The 26,337-nt window shown below is 39.4% G+C and overlaps 2 protein-coding genes across 3 annotated transcripts; one reads left to right on the top strand and one right to left on the bottom strand.

The window, feature by feature from the left end:
• The first annotated feature begins 703 nt into the window (after window positions 1–703).
• Window positions 704–17,005, top strand: COPB2 (COPI coat complex subunit beta 2). Of its 2 annotated transcripts, none has more exons than XM_080349662.1 (22): window positions 704–808; window positions 2,203–2,340; window positions 2,934–3,020; window positions 4,744–4,870; window positions 5,964–6,112; window positions 7,328–7,474; window positions 8,729–8,828; window positions 8,961–9,103; window positions 9,322–9,521; window positions 10,100–10,210; window positions 10,471–10,559; window positions 10,642–10,748; window positions 11,040–11,183; window positions 11,879–12,009; window positions 12,288–12,495; window positions 12,725–12,835; window positions 13,675–13,889; window positions 14,158–14,250; window positions 14,330–14,510; window positions 14,657–14,725; window positions 16,312–16,401; window positions 16,868–17,005. In XM_080349662.1, the coding sequence occupies exons 1-22, from the start codon at window positions 806–808 to the stop codon at window positions 16,961–16,963; spliced, it is 2,739 nt and encodes a 912-aa protein (XP_080205788.1). In that variant the 5' UTR covers window positions 704–805; the 3' UTR covers window positions 16,964–17,005. The 2 variants fall into 2 exon arrangements, with proteins under 2 accessions (XP_080205788.1, XP_080205787.1); XM_080349661.1 differs by having other exon boundaries at window positions 16,309–16,401.
• A 724-nt stretch (window positions 17,006–17,729) lies between these two features.
• Window positions 17,730–23,313, bottom strand: MRPS22 (mitochondrial ribosomal protein S22). The gene is made up of 8 exons (XM_080349663.1): window positions 23,191–23,313; window positions 22,841–22,992; window positions 21,940–22,104; window positions 20,560–20,703; window positions 19,914–19,997; window positions 19,205–19,350; window positions 18,133–18,241; window positions 17,730–17,869 (listed from the first exon to the last, which is right to left on the bottom strand). The coding sequence occupies exons 1-8, from the start codon at window positions 23,300–23,302 to the stop codon at window positions 17,777–17,779; spliced, it is 1,005 nt and encodes a 334-aa protein (XP_080205789.1). The 5' UTR covers window positions 23,303–23,313; the 3' UTR covers window positions 17,730–17,776.
• Between the last annotated feature and the right edge of the window lie 3,024 nt (window positions 23,314–26,337).

Raw genomic sequence — 26,337 nt, 5'->3', positions numbered from 1 at the left:
GCTCAGAGCTGCAATATCTGTTGCTTTAGCTGACGAAAAGAGGAGAAAGGTGTCATATAACCTTTCACATCTGCAGGACTGACCAGCTTCACATCTTCCTTACTGAGTGAGGAGCAAGCGGGCTCCTTGCAGGGGCTCCCTGCAGGGTCCTGCTCACCCCGGGGGATCTGTCCCCTCTCACCCATGTTGCCATGACGCACACTGAGACCAAGGGACCCTTCTCTTCCCTGAGTCCCCTGGGCGGAGCACGGCAGCTCTGCAGCCACCATCGCCACAATCACCGCCACAATCAGCGCCTCCCCGCGCGGCAAGGGGTGCTCAACGGCTGCCACAGGCACAGCGCGTGCCGCGTTGCAACTGCCGCCGCGCGTGCCGCGTTGCAACTGCCGCCGCGCGTGCCGCGTTGCAACTGCCGCCGCGCGTGCCGCGTTGCAACTGCCGCCGCGCGTGCCGCGTTGCAACTGCCGCCGCGCGTGCCGCGTTGCAACTGCCGCCGCGCGTGCCGCGTTGCAACTGCCGCCGCGCGCGCAGCGGCCGTTACCGCCGCTCCAGCCACGCGGAGCTGACGGGGCGCGTGGTCCTGCTCGCGGCAACTACAACTCCCAGCCTGCCCCGCGACGCTCAGCCCAGACACTTCCGACTACATATCCCGTCAGCCTGCGGGGCCGCCTCGCTCTCGCGACGCCCGGGGGAAGGGGGGCGGGGAATACAGCGCGGCTCTCGCGAGAACGGAGGGTGCGGAAGTTCCACGTCGGAAGGTGGGAGTGGGAGCAGGCTACGGACACCTCAGCCGTTCCGCGGGGCCATGGTGAGTGCGGGGCCGCGGGGAGCCCGGGGCCGATGTCGAGCCAGGCCGGCTGCCCGAGGAGTGCGGCGGGGCGGGGATGCGGCGGCCCGTGCGGGTAGGGTTGGAGGCTGCCCCGGTGGGTGCCGCGGGGCCGGCCCCGGTGCGGGAGGCTTGAGGATCCACGCTGAGGTGTTTTTGCGTGGCCGCGGTGAGATAGCCCAGCCTGGCACCACGCAGCTGCTGCTGTGGCTGGCGCCGCCAGCGAAACGACGGAGCTAGACGGGAATGAAGAGCGAGAGGCCCCGCGGAGCCGGGGCTGAGCAGCCGGCCCGGCCGGGTCCTGTCCTACCCCCGTAGGATTTATCAAACGGACCTATCAGTTGTCCAAGTGTTTTGAATACGGTGCAGTTAACCTCGTAGATCAGCCATAGTGGGGTCCTTAGTGGCAGTAGATAAGAGCAGTTCCAAGGATAAGCTCAGAATCACATGTAACAATCTTGCTTACTTTTCTAGCATTGGTGGCAGTAGAAATAAATCATAAGTTCATTCTCTACTGTCAGATGTCACGTCCATAGGTTATGGGCACTACATGATAGCTAGGCATCTTTTTCTCCTTGCAGCGTTTAACATATTGAATTGCAGGTTTTATTAGTGTGTTTCTGCTGCTGAACACACACAGCATTCTTTGTTCAGATATTATCCATTCAGTTCTCTAACATTAAATGTCAGCAGCATTAAGTGAGCTAAACTGGCTTTGTGCATCTAAAGAATCTATAATGCCTCAAATATTTTAGAAAATCACTTTGCTATGCTTCATACTTTTAAAAATAATCTGGCTTTACATTGCTAGTGATGAGAGTGGAAAATCAAGGCCTTCTTTTTAAGGGAAGTCACAAACTTTCTTCCCCTGCAGTTTTTACAACACAGTGTTTCATTCTACTACTTAAAGTTGGAATTGTGAATAGAAATAAATTGATAATGGGCAACTGTTGTTGTGTTCTGGTGTGATAACTGGCTTTTCCACCTGTTTTTTCTCAGGTGAAGTAGCAGGAAGATTGATTGTTTATCATTTGTATTAGAAACATTTGCTTTGATTTAGTATTTCAGGGACACCAGGAAGATGTGCAGTGCAGCTTTTCTTTTGCTGTTCTGGAGATATATTTTCTGGTATGAAAACATTTCACGAAAGTAAATTAAATGGACCCATTGCCATTGGTGGTGATGTGGTGTTTCAAGAAACCCTACAAAAACAGATAAGCAGGTGGATAGAAAAGAGTAGTAGTCTTCTGTCTGCCTGAAAAGCAGGATTGCCTCCTTTTATTTTAAGGTTTAACTTCAGCTTTCCTTCTTCCATCATATTTTTGTGCCAGTTTTATGTTGAGTGACTTGTTACTCTCAATTCTTTTCCTCTTTAGCCTCTCCGACTTGATATCAAGCGGAAACTAACAGCTCGGTCTGACCGGGTGAAGAGTGTAGACTTGCATCCCACAGAACCATGGATGTTGGCTAGCCTTTACAATGGCAGTGTGTGTGTTTGGAACCATGAAACACAGGTGATGACTTCGTTTTTTATTATGAAATCTTCGTTACTGACAGATGTATAAATTAAATTTTTCAATACTAGGTGCACAAGAAGAATCTTAAATTACTGCCGCTAACTGACTGTATTATTCCTGTCTTATTACAGAAGTCACTATAATATTAGACAAGGAATATCTTTAGCTGTGTCTTCAATGGTGTTTCATTGCCTATAAATTTAATTTTCAACAGTTATCTCCTTTGTGGATTCCTTACAAACTCTTCCTTCTGGCAGATTAGTTGCCTCTGTCTTGTACCTGACATCTGTATTTGTAAAGGTTATAGGAACTATCTATCAAGTGTAGCTGAAATTGGGCAGCACCTTCAAAAATACTTGAAGGTGGAGTTGGGTTAAGAATGAAGGGAGAACATAAAGATGATGTTAAAAGAACAGAGCAGGCAAGTATCTCCCTTCCTGGACAGGTATGTTCCTTTTAAAAAGTGTACATGGACTGCTGTAGAATTCTTGGAGCATTGCCAAAGGCAACATACTGGACACTGTTAAGATACAGAGCTGATTTCAAAATGGATATTTTCAGTGCTATAAACTTATTATTTTTCTTTTCAGACTCTGGTGAAGACTTTTGAAGTGTGCGACCTGCCAGTGAGAGCTGCCAAATTTGTGGCAAGAAAGAACTGGGTTGTTACAGGAGCTGTAAGCTGTCATCATCTTGTGATTTCCATATACAGTAGTACTTTCTCTAGTTTATTTTCATGCTTTTCCTTTGTACATCAACTAGTAATATGATTTGATATGAATTTGTAGAATAGAAAGGAATATTTCACTGTAGTTTCACAGAAATTTTTACCTTTAAGGAAGCTAAGAAACTTAAACTTTTCATTTCAAAGGAGAGTAATATAGTATGTTGGCTACTTCTGCATGTAGCACAAGCTAGATCTAGATTCAACTTTTATTGTCACCTGGAACACACTCAGCACCCAGTTTTGACTAAATACTTGTAACGCTACTTGGACTAAGGTGAAACCATTGACTATTCTAGGTAAAATGACTTAGAAGTTACGCTATATTTTTGTTCTTGGCTATATTAAAAATAAGTTTTTTGAAGTTTTACCTCTAGAAAAATACTTTGCTTTTATTCAATGAGAATAGTTTGAGAGGAATAGTTTAAGTCTTATCTTGGTCACATTGCTTTTTTTTGATGGAATGAATTCTTTTGGTCTAAATTGAGGCACTGCTTAAAATTTTTTGTCACTTTTTTTTTTTCCCCTTATACACAGAGCAGAAAATTTCTTGTCATTTAATTCTCATGCTCTTGTGACCCAGTTACTTCAGATGCTCATAAATTAGCACTGTTTCGTTCTTTGACAGCACAAGAGTTCAAACACCTGCAGGGAACTGGATTAGTAACTGATGAAAGTTAGTCTCCATTTTTATTTTCATCAACTTAATTTCACCTGGATCTGTTCCTTGATCTGATTCAGTGTGCAGCTGTGCTTGTCCTACCTTTCCCTAGGGAGGCTGCAATGCAGTAGCAAGAAATGGCAAGGAAAGGGCAAGACAGCTGCTTTCAGCAACAGAGCTGAGTCTTAAACAGTAACAAGGAAAATGTGACATTAGTCATTACTTATTCTGTGTGCTCCATGCTCATTATGCTGACAGGCTGCTCTCAAAAGAACATACTTGTCCTTATCTGACATTCTGAAGGGTGTTTTCTGTAGGTGTTTCTGCTTAAACAGGCCTGTGTGTGAAAGAGAAAAGCGAAATGCTTTGGATAAAATAAGGAGCGTAGAGTTTTTCACAATGTTTTGTTTATTCTAATGGCCTTGTGAATCATGGTCACTTCTGAAAGCTTTAGCTGATTTTTTTTGTTGCTTGTCAGATAGTTCTTCAGTTTTCTTTTTTAAAAAAGTTTGGGAATACTGCTTCTAATAATACTGCATCTGAAATAAAAATATCTGCCCCCACACTCCACCCTGAAAAAAAAAATCAGTTTTAAAAAATAAAGTTGAAATCACCTTTCTACTTGCCTTAGAGCTACAACTTTTCTCCTGGCCCCACAGCATTAGCATTTTTGTTGCTTTTCATTTTCATATGAAGCAGTAATAATTTTAAAATATTTTTGCACTTTCCTTAATTTTAAAACACTATTTTAAGTACATATTTTAAAAATGAAATTTTAGTTGAAGGTTTTTTTACATTTCATAAATGCCTTGGAATAGGATTAGGTAATTTATAGACTTTTGAGTCAAAGTATAATTTGTATCATTAGCAATGTACAGAAAATGGGGTTTTTTTAACGTTGTGTTGTTAGAGGCTCTTTAATGCTGGAATGTTTTCTCTGGCTACCCTACATTGAATATAAGGTGCATTATACAGAGAATCCTATTTTAATAGTGACTTTTCTTCCCTTTCATAGGATGACATGCAAATTAGAGTCTTTAATTATAACACCTTGGAAAGGGTTCACATGTTTGAAGCACATTCAGATTACATTCGTTGTATTGCTGTGCATCCCACGCAGCCTTTCATACTGACAAGCAGCGGTAAGAGTTCTTTGGTATATTTTTATATTTATTAACCAGCTATTTTTAGGTTTCTGTCTAGTGAGACATTGCATGTGTTTTTTCTTTTTCTGCTGAAACAGGAATCCTTGAGCTAGTTGCCAACATGACAGTTGTAACTTCATGTTATTTCTTTGCCAGATGCATTCATGTTTTTTTAATGGAATATCAACTGTACTTAAAATTTAAAATATAGTAGCTTACATTCTTGTCACAGAAGACCAAAGAACCTTGTTGCTTAGTATCTGCCGGAGGAAACGTTCATATATGTGCAATTTAGCTGTTATTTGAGAGTTTGCCACACTCAAGTTCTGTTTTTTAAAAAAAGTGGCATAACAGTAGGGAGTATGTTTTCTAGTGGCAATTGGGCTTGAAGCAACAGATACTTTCATTTATTTTGTTTCCCCAAATACTACTGAGTTCTCCAGTGTCTGAAGCAATGTATATTACTTGGGATTGGAAGATCACAGTATCCCAACAGATCTTGCTCAAGAACAATTTGATTGTGCTCCTTGGTCCTTTTCATTCTCGGAAACCTTACTAGTGCAGGCAGAGCTCTGCAAGAATGCAGAGGGCCTTGTGACTCAGAAGCACCCTATATTTTTGTGTTTTGCTATTGAAGCTGATACACTTATACCTGAAATAAAGATACTAGGAGGGCAGCTTGGTTTTATCTGCTGCCTGTTCCTTGGTGCTCATCAGAGTAGGTGCTGCAGGAGAAAACGTGAGTCCATTTCCTTCATATCTGTTCAGTATTTTAAGATTAATAATTCAGTACCTTAAGATACATTTTTAATCTCCCTCTTTAAGACAGGTGTATTTCTTACTTAGTTTTATCACCATTTTACTGGACAATCTTCTTGAGAAACTTGTACTCTCTATAGTCCTTCTGCAAGGAAGGACCCGTAATCTTACAGATGGAAAATATATTGAGTGTTAGCAGTGCCTCCTTTCAAGGGGGGAGAGATGAGTGAGCCTTTAACTTGAAGTTATTAAGGATTATGCAGTTTAAGAAGGTAGGTATCAGAATATATTAAACTAACTGAAACTTGATTTGTTTGGTTTTCTTTTTCAGATGACATGCTCATTAAACTCTGGGACTGGGATAAAAAATGGTCTTGCTCTCAGGTGTTTGAAGGACATACCCATTATGTCATGCAGATTGTTATAAACCCAAAAGACAATAACCAGTTTGCTAGTGCCTCCTTGGATAGGACAATAAAGGTACAGAAACTGTATTTTGGGTTCTTTTTTTAAGTCATTAAACAATTATCAGACACAGTACACAAACCAATAATGCTTTGTGGAAAATGGGTCAGAATTCTTAAAAGCAGGTGCAATAATAGAATTCTTATTGAACATAGACCTGAACGTTGGTCAAGTTACTATTTACTTGCTAAGTAATTCAGTAAATTTACGAGATTACTTGTCACCTCTCTTCACTGAAATGTGGCTCTCTAAACTTTGTGTTGCATTTCCGTGTGGATTACACATAAACATTGGGGAGGGGTAACGGTTATACCGTCAATAAGTAGTTTTGTTTAACTGAAACCTTGTGTGTGTGTGTATGTATATATATATATATATATAGTGGGTAAAGCCTTTGCGTACATTTAAAAGTAAATTAGTAAAGGCATTTATCCCATTGTTTTCATGTCCTTGGCTGTCTATGTATTGAATTGCTTCCAAAGGTGTCTTCATCCTTCTCATGGTAGATGCTGATTAGTCTCATTTGCTATGGAACTATTACTAAATATCTGGAACTATAGATTTACAGCTATCTGAACAGTGAGAATTCCTCACATTCCCTATAAATTTTCAGTATGTTGGCTGTAAAAAGCCGGTTTTGATTTAATATATCCTCAGAGGTTGAGATTAGGTGCATATAAATGTTGATTTGATGTAATGATCATGCAAAAATAGCAGTATATCTACAACTTAACTTGATTAATTTTGAGTCCTTGCTTAGCATGCGATTTGTCATTCATTTAATGTAACTGGAAAAAAAGAAAAGAAAAATGAACAAAATTCAGGATAGAGTTGGGAGCAACTGGTGCATGCACAAATAGTGGATAACTTTTTCTAGGTCTATTAGTTAATTTCATAAACAGATACTACTTCTTACAAACAGTGTCTTATATGGTGTTATGTCCCTAAAAACAAACAAACAAACAAGTTAGAAGAAACCAATTCCATTGAGATGTGAGCACAGCATGTACAACTTGTCATGTTATTTCTGTTTATTTGTTGGAGGGAGGATTGGTGGTTTGATAAACAGTGTTCTGAACCTGAGAAAACAACTGTGTCTGTGGAATTCCGTATCTTTGGAATTGTTAATTACTTCTGAGTACTTAATCTTTTTGGCAAGATTGACTTGGATGGAAAAGCCTGATAACTACAAGCGGTTGGATGTGTGTTGTTGTTTTTTCTTCTGGGAAGGTGTGGCAGCTTGGCTCTTCATCACCCAACTTTACTTTGGAAGGCCATGAGAAAGGAGTAAACTGCATTGACTATTACAGCGGGGGAGACAAGCCGTATCTCATTTCAGGTGCAGATGACCGGTTGGTTAAGATCTGGGATTACCAGGTATGTGCTGAACTCCTCATAAACTTTTGTGCAGATTGCCATAGCAAAACCTTTAGTGAAGAAATAGAAAAAGAGGGAAGGGATTTCAATACACCCATAGATATTTCTCATTTTTCCTTGGAAAGAAGGTAGCTGGGGGGAAATATTTAATGACATGTTTTTCATTAAAAAGAAATACTTTAACCCTTGAGAAAATCTGCTGTGAATTTAAATAACCTTAAAGTTAATTAGTGGAATTAAATTTGACAGAAGATTTCTTTTATTAGTATTAGGTTTTTTTCTTGTAACCTGCTTTTTGGACTTTTTTGTGGATTAAGGTGCTTCTCTTCTGTTTTCAAATGTAAATATTGTTCATATATCAGCTCTTTCCTTCCTTTTGCTTATGGATTTTTTTTCCTTTTTCATCCTGTGCACATTTACAGAAGCACACGTGTATATGCAAACACCTGCATGTGCCTCTGCTTGACAGTTTGCAGGTGTTGTGAGGTGACTTGTTTGAATGCTCTGCAGGAAAGACAGATTGAATCCAAGAATCCAGTTGTGTTGCAGAAACCTAGAGCTTCCTGTGTATAAATAGCCAGAAGGGGCAGATAAAATTTGTTAGATGATACTTTCTGGTTGTTAAATCACGTTGTCTTAGAGTAAATCCAAGCTCAGAGTTAAAGCTAGTGCTGTTAATTTGTCTGTGCTGCAGTAATGACTAATAAATAGCAGTGCTTGAAATTTTGCCACCAGGTACAGCTGTATGCATCAGCTACATAGCCTAATCTCAGTTTTCTCAGAGTAGACTTTTCTTTCACATCTGTATGAATGAATGTTCTTAACAAAGACAATATTGGATCTGTCTTCACCTGTAATTAGATTCAGATAAATGTTTTGCTCTGCTTTTTTTTTTTCTTTTCAGTGAACTCTGCTTTCTGTCTTGCTTTAATCTGTTGCTTTCTATCTTGCTTTAATCTGTTGTGCTGCATAGCAGTGAGAAAGCGTATCTTCTAGGCAGAAACCCATCCAAAAATAGAGGAAAACAACTGTGTCAAGGGAAATAAATATTTTCCTCTAGGAAGTATAAATTAACTCAATACAAACATAGTTTTTAATGTCTAATGCTGTTGTTGGAGCAACTTGGAAACAAATGGTACTGGAAGAAATCTAGAGAAATATGGATTGGGGGGGGACACTTTTTTAAGAAAGGAGTGTAAAAATTGTAGCATTGTGTTTATTATCTGTACCTGTACTCCTGACTCTGTTTTGCAGAATAAAACATGTGTGCAAACACTGGAAGGACATGCTCAAAATGTGTCGTGTGTCAGCTTCCATCCTGAATTGCCTATCATTATCACAGGCTCAGAAGATGGTAATTTCCCACTTTCTCATATATAAAGGACAGGGGATGAACTTACGGGAGAACTCTTTTTGTGGTGTGGCTACACACTTTGTGCCCTTGCATTGAGAGAAGAGATAAAAGGCATGAGTTTCTTTCCTCTAGGAACTGTGCGCATTTGGCATTCAAGCACTTACCGCCTGGAAAGTACCCTCAACTACGGTATGGAGAGAGTATGGTGTGTGGCCAGTTTAAGAGGATCCAATAATGTGGCTTTGGGATATGATGAAGGCAGCATTATTGTTAAGGTACAATTAATGATTTGAAATGGGAAATTGCGATTCATCACTATCTGTACAGAGCAACTGATTTCTGGTTCTGTGATAATATGTAAAATACTGAAAAACTGGCTTTTTAATTGGCATTTTTAGACAGAACCAGGGTATTTCACTAGATGTGTTCAACTGCAGAGAAAATCAGGAATGTATTTTCTCCATCTGCTAAAATCTTATGCTACACTTCCTAGCTTGGTCGTGAAGAACCTGCCATGTCCATGGATGCAAATGGAAAAATTATTTGGGCTAAACATTCAGAAGTCCAACAGGCTAACTTAAAAGCTATGGGAGATGCTGAAATCAAAGATGGAGAAAGATTGCCGCTGGCTGTGAAGGATATGGGAAGCTGCGAAATCTATCCTCAGACAATTCAGCACAACCCTAATGGACGGTAATAGATTTTTAGCACAAAATACTCAAGTGCTTCTGATTTCTCTCTTTTTTAAATACTGGAAAACTTTTTGAGTGAAAACAATTGAGTTGCATGTGTGATGGTGGCTGAGTGAACAGGTGTATCAGAGCAAGGCACTGTGAAGTCAGAGTAATAGATGATCTGCACCTGTAAGAGCTGCTTAAACAGACAAGTTAGACGTTCTAGGTAGTGGAAGAAGTATGCGAACAAATTGTATAAGGTAATAGCAGCAAACCACATCATTTTATCACTTCCCCTGGATTGTTTGTTGTTGACAGATAAGCTAAATTAAAACAACAGGTAAAGGGATACAAGGTAAAATACAATAGTTGCTCAGTATTGTCCAGAAGGAAGACAGAATAGCAAGCAGGTAGCAACATGGTGCAGAGGAAAGTCCAGGGACATTTTTGGAATATATGAAGCTCTTTTATTCTATCTGCATTTGCAGTTATTAGATTGGGCTAGGGGCCTCTAACTTTTTGGTTAATTTGTCTCCTTGGTCATGCCTGTTGAACTGAACACAGATGTCTGACAAATGCATCTTTCTCCTTCTCTAGGTTTGTAGTAGTGTGTGGTGATGGTGAATACATTATCTACACAGCCATGGCTTTGCGAAACAAGAGCTTTGGTTCTGCTCAGGAGTTTGCTTGGGCACATGATTCTTCAGAGTAAGTGTTGCAGATTTTTTCCTTTGTATTAATTTGAATTTGCTGCTGCTACTTTTCAGGCTGTACAAACATTAAATTGGCCTGTGTGGATAATAAAAACTTTCAATAACTGCTTTAAAATTTTCCATTTGTAGCACTCTGCTAATTTTTGAAGGTAAATTAAATGCAGTTATTTTGTAGAAGCTTATGATCTTAGTAATTTCCTACTTTGGAAGCCAAATAATTTTTTAAGCTTTTTTATTTTACAATACAATCTCTAGATACGCAATCAGGGAGAGCAACAGCGTTGTAAAGATATTTAAAAATTTCAAAGAGAAGAAATCATTCAAGCCTGATTTTGGAGCAGAAGGTAAGTATTTACTTTTAAAACAGATATGTTGGCACATTTTTTTTGCACACTGTGGATTTCTTCCACCTTTATTTTCTTGCAGGCATCTATGGTGGCTTCCTATTGGGGGTCAGATCTGTTAATGGTTTGGCATTCTATGATTGGGAAAACACAGAACTGATTCGCAGAATTGAGATTCAGCCCAAACATGTAAGTTTCAAGATGCGACTGAAGATACTTTACTGTCCGCGTTTACTGATTTTGGTTTTTTTGCTAGACTGCTGATTTCCTTTAATGAAGCCAAGCTGTCAATCATAATGTAATAACTTCTTAAGTTTATTCCAGTCTCGTAGTAGAAGGGCAAAAAAATCCCTGTATGTGTTGGCTTCTCAGGTCCTAAAGCTGCTGTTAGAGATAGCATGTTCTAACTTTAATTTCTACATCCTCCTTTCTTACCATGAGGTCTCTAAGACAGTGTCATTATTGATTTTGATGATACAGATTTTCTGGTCTGACTCGGGTGAGCTTGTCTGCATTGCTACAGAAGAGTCATTCTTCATTCTGAAATACCTGTCAGAAAAAGTTGCAGCAGCCCAAGAAACACATGAAGGTGTCACTGAAGATGGAATTGAAGATGCTTTTGAGGTACCTTCTGTTCAAAAAATGGAATAGGACTAGAGCTCATTGAAGCAAGTATTCCCAGAGTATAGCAAATTTAGTCCTTACCATAGTCCTATTAAATTTTAGTTTCCAGAACACTGAGTACCACACAACATACATCTGCCTCAGGAATACTGTTCATAATTTTATTTGGGTTCCCTGGGGAGAGCATCCCTGTTTGAATCCCAGTATGACAGACCTTGATGCCTGAGTTTCTCTTCAGACATCTGTTTATTAATACTATTCTCTCAGAGTTACAGAGATTGTTTTTAAAGCGCAAACTAGGGTAGTATGTTTACATAGCCTAAATGTTTTCTGCAGTTTTCAAATTTTCAAATGTTGCTGAAATTAGAAACCAAGTAAAACATCCTTTGAAATGTCAGAAACAAAAATTTCACAGGAAGGTTGTCTTTGGTTATCTTTTTTAACACTTAGTTTTGTGCCTGTTTCCCAGATTTGTAACTGGTTAAGTATTAAGGTAGACATTTCATTCATGACAGCATTTTTATAAAACTAAAAGCATTATTTAAGTACTTCCAATCTGTATCCTAACTCTCTTGCAACTTGCCCAACTATTTACTTAAGTATAGAATATTAGGTTTAATTTGAAAATGCAATAGTCTTACTGCTATCTAAAAGTCCCTTTTAATATATCTGATTAAATTGAACTTAATTTGCAGGTTCTTGGTGAGATTCAGGAGATTGTGAAAACAGGCTTGTGGGTGGGCGACTGCTTTATTTACACCAGTTCCGTGAACAGACTCAACTACTATGTTGGAGGAGAAATTGTCACTATTGCCCATTTAGACAGGTAAGTTGCTGCACTGGGTTGTAAGCAAGTGTTAAAGGTGTTTTTGACAAAGTTAGGACAAGGTGAGCCTTGTCACCTTGCCATACATTACTACTTTTCCTTACATATTATGCTAATGTATATTCTGAGGCAGTAATGTAATCTTGGAGGGAATAAACGGTGCTATCTGGAAGTGTACATACAGTAAAAGTAGAATTTTTCATATGAGTATTCTGTTCGGCTTATTTATAGACTAGTAGTGGATCTATTAAAGAGGAATATTCTTTATTTTGTTTCAGGACAATGTATCTTTTGGGGTATATCCCAAAGGACAACCGACTTTATTTGGGTGATAAGGAGCTGAACATTGTTAGCTACTCTTTGCTGGTCTCAGTGCTTGAATATCAAACTGCGGTGATGAGAAGAGATTTCGGTATGGCTGATAAAGTTCTTCCCACGATTCCAAAAGAACAGAGAACGAGAGTTGCGCATTTTCTTGAAAAACAGGCAAGAAAACTACTTTTTTTGTTATAAAAAAGCTTAAGTCAGTTTATTCACATTTCTAATTGAATCTGTTGAACAAAACTAGACTATTTTATCTGTAAGCATCAACTCTTGTTAATCATCCACATTTATCTGAGAATACTCTATCCTTCTGTTTAGAGTGCTTTTGTTAGAATGTTTAGGGTGCTGTTCAACCTGACAGACCAGTCTGACTTTCAGATTTTTATTTTAGGGCTTCAAACAACAAGCTCTTGCAGTATCTACAGATCCAGAGCATCGTTTTGAACTTGCTCTTCAACTTGGCGAATTAAAAATAGCATATCAGCTTGCAGTGGAAGCAGAGGTAAATATTTTTGGTGATTCATACTAATTCTGAGTATTAGCATGAATCTAAGAGGCCCTGTAAGGGAATATAATGGCATGTGTGGATGCAGTACAGCTCTGTAAACGCTGCATATAGCCCTCCAGCTTCCTTGATGAAGCTCTTCTGCCTGTAATTCAAAGGAGTCTAAGCTGTTGGATGGGGATAGAAAAAATATTGTGTGCTCAGAAAGCTACAGGAACTCCCGGAGACTGCAAATCTTGAACCAAGAATCAAGTCTTAATCTCCAGTATTGAACAGAGAGAGGAGGAATGGCAGGACTGACCTTCTGGGCCTTCATTCCAGCCTTGGCAAACTTAGGCTGATGCACTGGGAAGTCTGACAGGCAGTGATTTGTCCCACAGCCACTGTTCAGAGAATTGATCCTGTTGTTCCCATTGTAAAACAATGAAGTTAGTGATAAAGGATGTTAACTTAGTTACAGACACAAATATCTTTCTTATACGGCGAAGATTAACTTGGGAGCTTTCTTTAAGAGACTGTTGCTGTCTAAATTTCCAAAGTCATTTCCACCTCCTTTGTTTAGTGAAAAACTGTTTTATGTAATGGTATATAGGTGTGTAATGATCTGCATGTAACACTCTGTCATGCCAAGGAGCTGCAGTAATCCTAGTATGTCAAAGGGAAGACAAGTGTAGCAATGGGATACAGTACCTTCACAAGTATACCTACCTTTTTGTATTGAATGCTCTGAAAAATCTTTAAATGCTGTTCAAAAATGAGGTGTCATTTGTTTCTTGCTTTGGTTTGGTGGTGATGTTTTATTTATTTCCCTCCCTCTCTCCTTTTTGTACCATTAGTCAGAACAGAAATGGAAGCAACTTGCTGAGCTTGCCATTAGTAAATGCCAGTTTGGCTTGGCCCAGGAGTGTCTCCACCATGCACAAGACTACGGGGGACTGCTGCTCCTGGCGACAGCTTCAGGAAATGCTAACATGGTGAATAAGTTAGCTGAAGGAGCAGAAAAAGATGGCAAGAACAACGTTGCATTTATGAGCTACTTCCTGCAGGGAAAGTAAGTAGCAAGAGATTCAGATTGTTCTGTTGTGCTTTGACAAGTGCAAAGAACCTCAGGTTCTTCAGATGGCTAACTACAGCTAACTTAAAACTTATTGAAGAAATATATTACCTTGTCAGAAAGGTTGATTCTATTTTATGGTGGCTGCTACTTTTAAAATCTGAAATTGAAAGCACTTTAATGTCATAAAATAAACAGATAAGCTAATAAAAATATTTATCTTTATTAAACTTACTGGTTAAAATCACATTTTAAAATATTTTAGGCTTGATTCATGTTTGGAACTCCTGATTAAAACTGGACGTCTCCCCGAAGCTGCTTTTCTTGCACGGACATATTTGCCAAGCCAAGTGTCAAGGTAACTTGAAAGCACATGTAGAGCATGAGTAGTGTTGTCAAAAGTAGCTGTATATAACAAACATGGTTTGCATCTCCAGGGTTGTTAAACTGTGGCGGGAGAATCTCTCTAAAGTCAATCAAAAAGCTGCTGAGTCCCTTGCTGATCCTACAGAATATGAAAATCTTTTCCCTGGATTGAAGGAAGCTTTTGTTGCTGAAGAGTATGTTAAACAAAGTCTTACTGACCTGCGGCCAGCCAGGGAATACCCCCTTGTCACTGTAAGTAAGAAGTGGGAATTCTTTTCTCTAAAAGAAAAAACATTTGGTGCTGTGTAAAATCAGCTTTAAGCACTTCAGTGCAGCTGCTTAAACATTCCATGAGTGTACATTTTGTGGGTTCTGATTTTTTTTTTTTTATCTTTTAGCCAAATGAAGAAAGAAACATACTTGAAGAAGCAAAAGGCTTTGAGCCTACTGGAGTAGTGGCACCTCAGGTCAGTGTTTCTACTATATGATGAATTCTAAGAAGGGGGCAACTTTGTACAGTAACATCTACCTTGGAGAACAGTTCACCAATAACGGAAAAATTATTGCTCTTACTGGCTTGACTGTAAGCACTGCAGCTGAGTTTCATGTTCTTTTGCCTCAGACTCTTCTTAATCTGATTTTGTAACTACTGCTGGCTTCTTGACTGTGAAATTGTTTCTTTTTTCAAGCTGCACATACAAACACTACCTCAACTGCTGCAAGTTTCCTGAAAGCAGAGTAGTTGGAACCTGGAAACTAACATGTATTATGGCAATTAACAATGCTTTATATTATTTGGTTTTTGGCATGGTTATGACATAAGACTGTTAAATAATGAACTGACTAGGAATCCTGCTCAATTTTTTGAAAATACATCTTAATCAATATCTGAAGTAACTCAAACTGATTTTTTTTTTTTTACCATCTCAGTTGTTGTCCAAGTATTATGCAGAAGGTATGATTTGATGTGTATGCTTATACCTTATGTTTGAAACAAACACTTCAAAAATGCTTTTCAGAGCTTAAGCAGAAGGTGACAACTTCTGATTTTTGCTCGTATCAAATACACTGTACACTTGGACATGAAAATCAGAATATGAGAGTTTCTTAAAGACAGTGGTGTTTGCACAGCCTTTTGAGGCTGTGAACTTCTGAAAGAACTGCAGTGGAAACTGAGGGAGAGACAGAAAGTCACAAGGCTCCTTTCTGTCCCTGTATTTTTTTCCTTGGAGAAGATCCACTGCAAAAGCTCATTGGCAGTTCAGAGAAGTTAGCTTGCTTCCCAGTAGCTTTAGTGACTATTTGCTTCTTGTGTATCAAAGCAAGTATCATTTAAGCAAAATCAAACTTTTGTGCAAATTTGTTAAAGACAATACAGAAATAGCATTGTAAAAGTTATCTAAAACATATTAGAACTGGCTTATATTAGAAGGTGAAAACAAGACCTCTGTTAAAAGCATATCTTTGCATTCTGTTCATGATTGCATAGAAGTCCTTAAAAGTTGGGAAGCTTTGTAGGAGATAATTATATATAATTATATAATTTATCTAATTATGCTCAATAGAATAGTAGTATTCCTTCAGTGATGTTATTAACTGACAATAAAGCCTGTACAGCAGTGAAGAGAGAAAGGTGTTAAACCATTATAGGGTATTGAACACAAAGACCAGCACCAGTGCTAAGATGTATCATTTTTGCTAAAATTCTGTGACAGTCTCAAGTAACCTCATCTCTTTCCTGCTGCAGACCTTGAGAATCACTTCCTTTCTAACAGCACTTCAGTATTTGAAATTAACCGATACTTTCTGAAGGTTGTTTTCATTGTACCAGTTCCATCAACCTGCTTTAAATAAACTGGATGGGAAACAGTCTCCAGTGGTGTGAGAACTAGAACACTTACTGGCTGCAAAGATGTGACTCAAGAATTACTGAGGGAAACTTTGAAAGAGAACCACGGGGAGAGGGGAATGATAGGCCTGTTCTTGTTTACTTGCCTTTGTTGAAAGAATTTAAATTCAGAAGAACTTCAAGGAATCTCTTTTTCATTAGAAGAAGGCTGAAGAACCAGTTCCCTCTGCTAAACCAGAAGTGATGAAGACAGTTTTGCAGAATTCTGATCCAATTCCAACAAGAGATCAAAAGGTACTGAAATATATTTTATGAAGAGGAGGAATCTAGTACAAGCACTAAATTCATTTTAGGCTAAAGACTTCAACTAACAATGTGATTTAACTATGCTACTGGAAAATGTCCCTCTCTATGTTAATAGCCCCAGCCAGCCTAGGACCAGTACAGTGTATGGATCCCATCCTGCTGTACACAGAAACTGTACCGGGTAAGATCGCCCAGTTCCTGCAGCCTTGTGGGCCTAAAAGGAACGAAGGGTGAAGTCCAAATCTGTCAGAACACGGGAAAAAGTGGCAACTGAGACACTTTCTTACCAAGAAGGCAGCTTCTCTCTGCAGCTGATCTTAGCAGCTGTTCCACCTGACTGCCTAAGCTCTGTGTTTTGCAGAATATGTAAATACATCATACAGTCATACATCACATAAGCTGGCCAACATCTACCATATTAGCCTCTCCATAATCTAGTCTCTTATTTTTGTAGACACTTCTGGACTTAGAAGATGACTTGGATAACCTGGACCTGGAAGATATTGATACCACAGATATCAATCTGGATGAAGAGATCTTAGATGAGTGAACATATTTTTAATGACCAAATCACTTACTCCTAACAAAGGAATGAAGTTGTGTGGACTATGCTCTCCAAGTTAATTTGATTTTTATACTGAAAGTGGACCATGTACTTGTAGAAAGAAGGGCAGACCCAGCAACTGTACAAAAGGAAGCGGCTTCCAGTATGTTGAAATTCAAGGTGTAGGCTTGCTCCAGCACATGCTAAAAAATGTTTCCGTTTATCAAGTAATTCAATAAACCCTTTTAAAAATTCTGTTCATTGATTTTCAACTTAGTAGTAATTTTGCTGTTCTTAACCAAACAGGAGCATAGTAGCCAAGGATTAGTATTTCAACTGACTTTTCTTAGCCTATACCCTTAGGTACATGGTTACTTCTCCACTGTGCTATTTAGCATCTATCTGCTAACAAGCAGTAGCTCAATTACTCTTCCACATAACACTTCTAGCTTAAAAAAAAAAAATCTAACAGAACGGTAGTATGGCTTAAGGGACAGATGTGGTATTCTACACTTTACTAAATGAAACTATCCAGACCCTATACTTACTTCAATAATTAAATTGTGGGCAATTCTTAAGATTCCACATGCAACAGTAAAGTCATTAAACTCAGGGTATATTGTTATGTCAAACCAAAAGTGATGATGACTGCTCTAAGTTCATTTACAGGATTTCTGAAAGTAACAAACTGCTGCAATGATTATTTTTTATTTTTAGTAAAAAAATTTCTAGAACAGTTGTCCAAAGTATTTATTGTGGAATCCTGTACAGAGGGTGTTTATAAACAGACTTAAACCCTAGTTCATCATAAGTTTTATTTCATGAAGCTGTAGAAGTAGCCATTGCTTCTTGGTAAGCCTGGAGAGCCAGTTGTATGTAGCCTTCTTTCTGTGATTCAGTTTTCACAAATACCTGAAACATGGCAGGAGAGAGATTAATGTACAATTAAGATCATAGTTGCATAAAGAGATTACAGTTTCCAGTGGCAGATCAGCCAGCTACACCTGCAATCCTGGTGCAAATATACATAGTTTAAAAAAACCCAACCTGGTATCTGTAACAGTTCTAGTTAAATAACTGCTTCTTAAGGTAAAAAGAAATTCAGACTAATAAATAGGCTTGTGCTGTCTAAAAGCCTTCTCTAGTTCAGTACTGTTAAGAGTAGAAAAGCATACCTTGATTAGATCAACTCCTTGGAGCTTCCCTTCTTTAGCTTCTTTTGCAGATTGACATTCAGGGTAAAGCATATGATACAATGTGACTAAACATGTAGCGTCATCCAGCCTAAACAAATAAAGGTTTGTTTGTAGCAATTACTTTCTCTAAATACTTATTTAAAGAAAATGTACTTTGTGGTTTCATAAACTGCTTTCACTGAGCATAGAGTCAGTAGATACAGCTGAACGGGCATCCCACCATCTATTGCAATGGCAACCTCTGCACAAGAAGGAAGCCCAGAAGCGTGGAAACAGCGATGTGCACCAAGTAAGGTACATGAACTTATCCATACTGCAGCTTAAGTCTGATGTATGGTTCAGCAGTGATCAAGCTGCAATCTCTCTCTAAAATACAATTAATTACCCAATAACAAGTATTTACTGGAACAACCACGCCAAAGAGAGACTTTCTGACCCTAACTGCAGTAACTAGCGTGTTTTACAGAAGTAATATTAGAAGTTTCTAGCTTCAACACTAGGGAATGAGTGCCACCATCACTGCAACTTGGAGTTCTAATTGTACAAATTTCTCTTAGCTTTAGTGACATTTTGAACAAGTAAATACTGTTTACTTCAGGAAGTTTTGACTAAGTTTAGGAGCATATCTTATGGAAATCCATTTATTTAAAATGAAAGTATCTATATGTTCCTAAGCTACTTAGAAATTGGTCTAAAACCCAGATCGTGTCAACCTTAAGTCAAAACTGAGCTCAGCAATATAAAATTGTTAGGCTTTAAGATCAGTAGACCCCAGAGCTGGAACTACAATGACAATTACAGGGGAAACAAAAACCCAAGAACTATAAGACTAATTTGTGCAAAAAAGTAGCTTAATACCCTGCATCTCCATGGACTGTGGTTGGTGCTTACATTCAGCATCTATATGGCTAGAAGTTACAGCTAACCTAAAATTTCACGCAAATTAAAACTTCTATAATCTTAGAGAAACACTGTTTTTATTTTCAAACAATGTAACTTGTTTTCTATTTGTTTATGTAAGCAGAATTAGTAAGTGACAAACACCACTTACAAGTCTCTGTTGATCATATCTATTAGTAAGCCATCTGTTTGCTTTCTGTTTACTAGATACCACACCATTCCTCCAAAATGTCTTGTTGAACGGAGCAGATCATATTTGGCATGTTTCTCAATGTCGTCATATGTCCGATGATGAACCTATACACAGAAAAGGTTTCCATTTCATTAACACAAATAGAGTTTGATGACAATTTCTCCTCTCTACCTATCTTTTAGAGTTTTTCATCCATTTTCAGACCTCTGTAAAGTGCAGGAGTAAGCCGCAGGCTGAACCAAGCTACCTTAAAGCTTTATACTTGGTGTAATTCAGGGTAACACTGGGATAACCCAGTTCTTAGCACTTACACATGGACACCTTTATGTTAAGAGCAAGGTAAATACTAGCTATGTACTGAAAATGTGGGAGGCAGGGACATAACCTCTGAACTTTCATTTCACGGCTCTCAAGTTGTAAGCTATTCTTTAAGGAGAAAAAAACCCTAAAGCAAAGAGGTGAAATTTCACTTTGAAGAAAAGGTACTTGAAAAATTACCCAATAGAAGTTATGTTCTCAGTGATTCAAGAGAAAGGAAAAAAAAAGCATGAGGATAACAGGTAATCAATATGAACAACTCTGATCACCAAGTAATATGTATGTTTACAAAACAAATTCTAAAGTTCTTCACTAATACTATTATTAGAAAAGCGAAAAGTGAACTCACTCTGATATAGTCCGGTGAATCTGGCTCAAACTGCGCAATGCACATGTTAAGGATGTCCTCATGACGATCTTGTTGAAACACAGTCTGTAACAACAGTGCAAATTTCAGGAGTAGATTCTGTATCACACCATTCCAACTATCCAAAATAGAAACACAGTCTGTAACAACAGTGCAAATTTCAGGAGTAGATTCTGTATCACACCATTCCAACTATCCAAAATAAAAACAGCAGCCACAGTATTTCTGTTCTGGGCAAAACTTCCAGTGAGTATCCCCTTAGTCAAAAGGCAAAATGGATAACAGTGTAGTAACTGCCCTGATGAGACTAATACAGTGTTTCTCAATTTTTGTTTCTGAAACACGCTTAATATTTTCAGATTAGCATACCATTTCATTAATGCATAACTATTACATTTGAACTTACAGCATGACAGAATATTTACACCTAGCCTGGATTTACCTGGTCCCAACCTGGAGCTTTATAGTATTTTAAGTTACAATGATAACTGTTCAAAACAGAATTCAAGCAGCTTAAAACATACAAGCAGACTGGCATTTCAGAGCTCCTCTGTCTAAATAGGCCAGTTTCACTATGAGAGCATAAGCAAGTAAAAATGGTCAGTTTTCAAAGCCAGGAAGCTCTTACCACAAGGTGCTCATCCTTGAATATCACTGGGGGGATAACTCTGCGCCCTTCTTTTGGGAAGAATATCTGTATCATTCTGTCTCGTTCCTCCCAGGTTGCTTTACGTAATATGCCATTTGGTTCTCTAACTACAATGAAACGCTCCTGAAAAAAATGTAAAAAATAAAATAAAATAAAATAAAATAAAATAAGCCATTATCTCCCAAAGTCTTCTCTCTTTATAGCCATTATAAAAAAGGTTAATACTTAGCAAAGTCCCTCTATACCTAAACCCACAATAATAAGCAGTTTCTGTCTGATTGTTGCTGTGCACTAAATTCATCATTTCTCCCTTGGTACCTGCTAATAAAGTGCTACATTTGCATCTTAATTTTACTGTATGACATAACTGTGCATGTGCCTACACTAAAAGCTACAGTTCTGTGAACTTGAGACAGATATAATAACTAGTACCAAAGAAAGGAGTTAGGGTTGCTCCTGGCCTGATTTTATACATTTAATAATACACACTTGATTAAGAATGCCAGTGTCTTTTTAACTTTGTTTCAGAGGTAGATGCTAGAATCAAGTAAGGGCAAGTGCAAAACAAAAAATACCACAATTTAAACAATACCCAGATTTGTTCACAAGCCTATTTGATCTAGGGCTGCAGACAGGAAAGAGGAAGTTTTCAATACACTGAGGCAGAAGAAAAAACAGCAGGTTTGTGGGGAGAGCTCCCAGAGTAAGAGACGTAAGACTTGGCAATTCATTTCACGGGATCATCACTACGTACATGTTTGTACCACGGAGATTTCATAGAATCATAACTATTGTTAAGGATTTTTCAAGCCTCTTATTACTGGTACTTAAGACACCCTGGATGTTTCACAGTACAAAGAAATCTAGTTGTTTTCTTTATGCTCCGCAATTTCATTTGACAACTGTTTCTTCACAGCTTTCACATGAATTCATTTATCATTTACTCAACTTTTCACCAGATCTTTGCAACTGTGAAGTAGCTCCATCTTTTGGACTACGCACAGTACTCAGTAATCCCATTCCACGGAAAGCTTCTAGGAAGTATAGAAGATATATAGATATATAATTAACTATATACAGATATATAATATAGATATATAGATATATCCTATCCCACAGTTTCCTCTCCCTCCCCCCATCTTTCTCCCAGCCTCATCTGCTTTTGAGCACTGGAATTATTTATCATTATAAGTTAGAAGCAAACATTTAGCAATACGTGTCCTTGTATTGCCTGGTACCAAACTGAATTTGAAACTAATCAGCGTTTTTGCAGACTGCTATAACTAAATTTTATTAAAACCTAAAGCTTATTTTGAAATTATTAATTAAAAACTCTTAAATTAATATATTGCTACTTACACGATGTGGAATGGAGTAAGTTAAATCTGTAAACACATATTTTGTAGTTTCAGTTCCTTCAAGGATTTTATCATCTGCTAAGACATCATCAATTGGCTCGCGTTCATTCAAAACAGGGTGCATGGTTAGTTTTTCTTTAGCTTCCTCAATGGCTTTTCTTGTGGCCTTAAAAAAATCCCAGTAGATTAATTTTAAAATTTAAAAAAAATCATCCTGTTGGAAAGCTAGCATACAATTTTGAGTCAAATATTTTCATTTAGAGATACATTTTTAATTTATTTTTTTTCTGCAGTTGAGAAGAAGCAATAGACTAATTAAATCTCCAGGCTGATGAACTGCACATGAACAATACACCACTATTGTAACTTGGGCAAATGGCTAGAAGAAGTTACAGAACTAATATATACACATACCACTACAAACACCAAGTTTATTTCAGGTATTTTTCTCTGGTCAATCTCCCTCAGAGCATGAAGGACAATAAACAGTTTGTATATTGCTGTGATTGTGGTTACAGAAGAACTGGCCCCTTCACCATCCTGGACCATAGTCTGACAACAACTAAAACAAGTAGTGAAAGGATTCCCAGGGCTATAACTTCAGCATCAGATAAAGGCAGTTAACACAATTTTAAGGGAATAATAAACAGAACCTTTTGCTTGAGAGGGGAAAAAAAAAAAAAGTATCCTGTTTTTTTCTATATTCCATAAAAATCAGGAACAACTGGATAAATAGAACTGACTATTTAAAGTGAAGAAACACTGATTTTCACTAATTTAGGAAATGACCCGAAACAACAAAAATAAACCAAAATGTTTTCAACGGCAGCACTAAATGAAGCAGAAAAATGGAGCATTACAAAGGTTTTGGTAATACTTGAAGCCGAAGCAGAGCAGCTCACCTCTTCCAGCTGAGCTTCTGTCATCAGCTTGTACTTGGGCGGCTTCAGCTGCTTCTTCACCGGCCTGAAGACCTTTTGCAGGTTGAGCCCGGTCATTCTGTACAGCAGGTTCTGCACGGCCTCATCGCCAAAGGCGGGCCGGGCCACCCTCCCTGCTCGGGGGGGTCACACGCCGTTAACGGGCCCGCAGGAGAAGCGGGGGGCAGAGCGGCCGCCCCCTCCCCCTGCCGCGAAGGCCCCGCGTGGCACAGCTGCCCCCTCCCGCCCCTGGGAACCGCAGGCGCGCAGCACGCCGAGCGCTCGCAGGTTCCAAACCCGGGCGGGGACCCCCCCGTCCCCCCATCACCTACCGGCCGCGGCCCCCGCGTCCTGCCCGAGCCCCCGCCGCGCGCGCCAGCCCCACAGCGCCCGCGCCGCGCGCCACGGCCGCCCCTGCGCTGCCGCGGAGCCGAGCGCCGCCATCTTGCACACGCCCCTTCCCGCTCCGCCCCGCCCCGCCGGGGCAGGCCGGGAAACGGAGTCGCAGCGCCGCGGGTGGAACGGCCGCCCCGGGCAGCCACCCCGCCTTAGGGAGGGAGAAAAGCTGAGAGGGGAAAGGCATATAAAACGCTCCCAATGCGTTTGTGTTGTTAAAACGCCGCCGAGGCGGAGGTGAGGGCTGTGTTAGGGCAAGAGCTCGTTCTGTCGCTCTTGTCGGAGCGGGGATAGCGCCGGCCGGGAGCGAGCGGGGCTCAGCCCCGCAGGTGTCCCTGCTCAGTGCGGAGACAAAGCAGCTGGAAACAAGAGCAACTTGTCGGTTCTCACACGGTGCGCGCTGCTGCGACCGAACCGTTGGTGAACTGCAGCTGCTGGGAGCTCAGGCAGGTGCGAGGCGGCAGGTGCGCACGGTCCCGGCGGCCGGCGGGGCGGCTCTGCCCGCGGCGGCTCTGCCCGCGGCGGCTCTGCCCGCTCTGCCCGGGGCGGCTCTGCCCGGGGCCTGGGTAATGCTGCGGGAACTCGTAAACCTCAAGTGTCGCTCTGCTTGGTGACTGGAAGGGCAGTCTCGTTGTCAGGTGGCAGATTTTCTGTCTGACCATGAGCTGGGGGAACTTTGGAGGACACAGCGAGTCAGCCGAGAGTATCTGTGTCTGAAAGTAGCACCTGAGAAGCACCTGTGCCCCCCTGCACAGCACTGGCCTCCTCGGCCTGGTAAAACAAGACTTTGCCGTTGGTGGTCATGAGTTCAGCCTTCCCATGTTCAGAGAGCTTTAACCTTTTTGTAAAGGACGGAAAATAGGTGACTGTGTTCAAGCATAAAACCCAATTTTATATGTATATATATTTATTATTATTATTATTATTATTATTTTTTAATCCAATAGATATAGCAGATGGTATCTAATGGCTGTGAAGAGGCCGGTATGCAGCTGAAACTGACATGCCATTTCGTTAGAACAACTGACTTTTTATAGCCTTGTCTATTTCAATGGGTTGGAAGTTTACTATTACTTGAAGTTTATATTCTCTAGCTGCTCTGTTGTGAATTTCAGTCTTACAGGTTGTGATTAGGGGTGTGTGAAACAAAAATAAAACCTGTTTTCAGCAGGCAGGTCTCTGTATAATGCCCCTGAATACTCCGAATTTTAAAACGTTCAAAGCCACACATTGATGCAAGCTGGCTGATGGCTTGCTGTTGAAACAAGAAATGGTTCCTCTCCAGGAGGAAAGATATGAAAACACAAGTAATGTGCTTGAATTCTGTAGATTTCCAGTTGTTTTAAAGCTGAGTGTGTAGTTCATTGCTTTTTCCAAATCAAAGTCTAAATTATGTTGCTATTGAAAATGGAGTTGGGAGTCTTGGAGAACATATTGGTTTTCATTAGCATAAAGTTAAGCATCAGATGAAACATCTGTTTGTTTCTAGTAATAAATCTTCATCCTCATCCTTCTTCAATATCCAAACACGTGTGGTGGGTTGCATTTTATATTCAAGCTTTTCAATATCCTGGCGTTTGGATTGTCAGGTTGCAGCAGGACATGTTCTTCTCATATTTGTATTGGTACAATTAAGTTAAAGTCATTGAGAATCGATGAGTGCAAATGAACCCTTAATATTATTTTAATGTAATGTTGTGCTTAATCTATTTAAATAATGTTAAGAAAATGAAAGATCATTTTGAGGAAATGGAGACGATGTTGTTCTTCAGTTCTTGCTCGGATGATCTCTGGAGTGAGAGCAATACCCTATATGGGAATTGGGAAGTTATTTGGCGACTTGCCTAAAAGCCACTTCAGACCTGTTCATGAATTTGGATGGCAAGCCAACATCCATTTTAATTCACAGAAGTGCTTAGAAAAACAACAGAATTTATTAGGCTATATCCAGGAGAGGTTAAATTCACAGTCATTCTGTACTGGAGTAGTAACAGCTGCTATGAGGATTAGCCTTTTGGCTGGTGGGATGAAAGGAAATATTAGCTAACCATACTGTAGATGGAAGTAGAGCAGTTTAACATAGTTTATAAAATAAAATAAATGTATATTGCATAGGTTTATTGTGTTTTATTTATGGTTTATATTTGCACTGAAGTAACCAATTTGAGTAGGATGTTTTATATTGGTATAGTTAAAAATACAACACCAGCTTGAAGAATCAGTGGTGTAAAAACTGATAATGAAATAAAGAACATTTCTTAGCTTTTGTTAGTATTTTGAATTCATCCCAGGACAGTTGCTGTTGGAAAATTGCAACCATCTGACGATGAGTTGATGTCCCTTGTGAAACACATTGGTGGTCTCAGTCTGGAATCTATTGGAAAAGTGTCAATACAAAATCAGCTTCACAATTTGCATTAATTTCCTCTTTGTTGATAGTTTCAGCAGGGCAAAAGGATCAGATGGCTGCTGAGAGGGAACTGGTTTGCTTAGCAGCTCAGGGAAAGACAAGGCAAATGTGGAGCTTAGAAGCTTTCATTGTTGCTTTGTCTTTTTAGTTGATAAAACAAGGGGCTGTAGTTTACCAGGCTTTCTGAATAATAAATATGTCAAATTAGTAGTAAGAAGTTGTTAGGAAGGAAGAATACAAAATATAAGGTTTAGTAACTGCATGTCCAACTGCTGTAAGAAAAAACAGAGTGAACCCTTTGAGACTGTGTACATGTCCATAGTTGATGACACAACCTTTTTAAAATTAATGGTTGGTTCTCTTGTTCCTGATAAGAAAGGATTTGGCAACCCTGTGGAACATTTTCCTGAGGGACACAGTGGACCAGGTTGGAAGCTGGTTTTACTAAACCTGCATGAATTAGTCTGAAGATAAATTATTTTTCACAGAAAAGGCAGAGAGTGCTGAAGTAGAAAAGGTGACACAAGCTTTATTAGGTCATAAAATTAATTTTAAAGGAATAGTATATGTTTTGGTTCCCCATGTACATAGATGGAGTGGGGTTTTTTGTTTGTTCGTTTGTTTTCTAAAATTATGGGGGTGGTTGTTTGTAATATGATTGTCTATTTTCAGG

This window comes from Nesoenas mayeri (assembly GCF_963082525.1).
Source record: "Nesoenas mayeri genome assembly, chromosome: 9".
NCBI lineage: Eukaryota > Metazoa > Chordata > Aves > Columbiformes > Columbidae > Nesoenas > Nesoenas mayeri.
The sequence above is the reverse complement of the archived record's forward strand: the minus strand, read 5'-3'. Positions and strand labels throughout refer to the sequence as shown.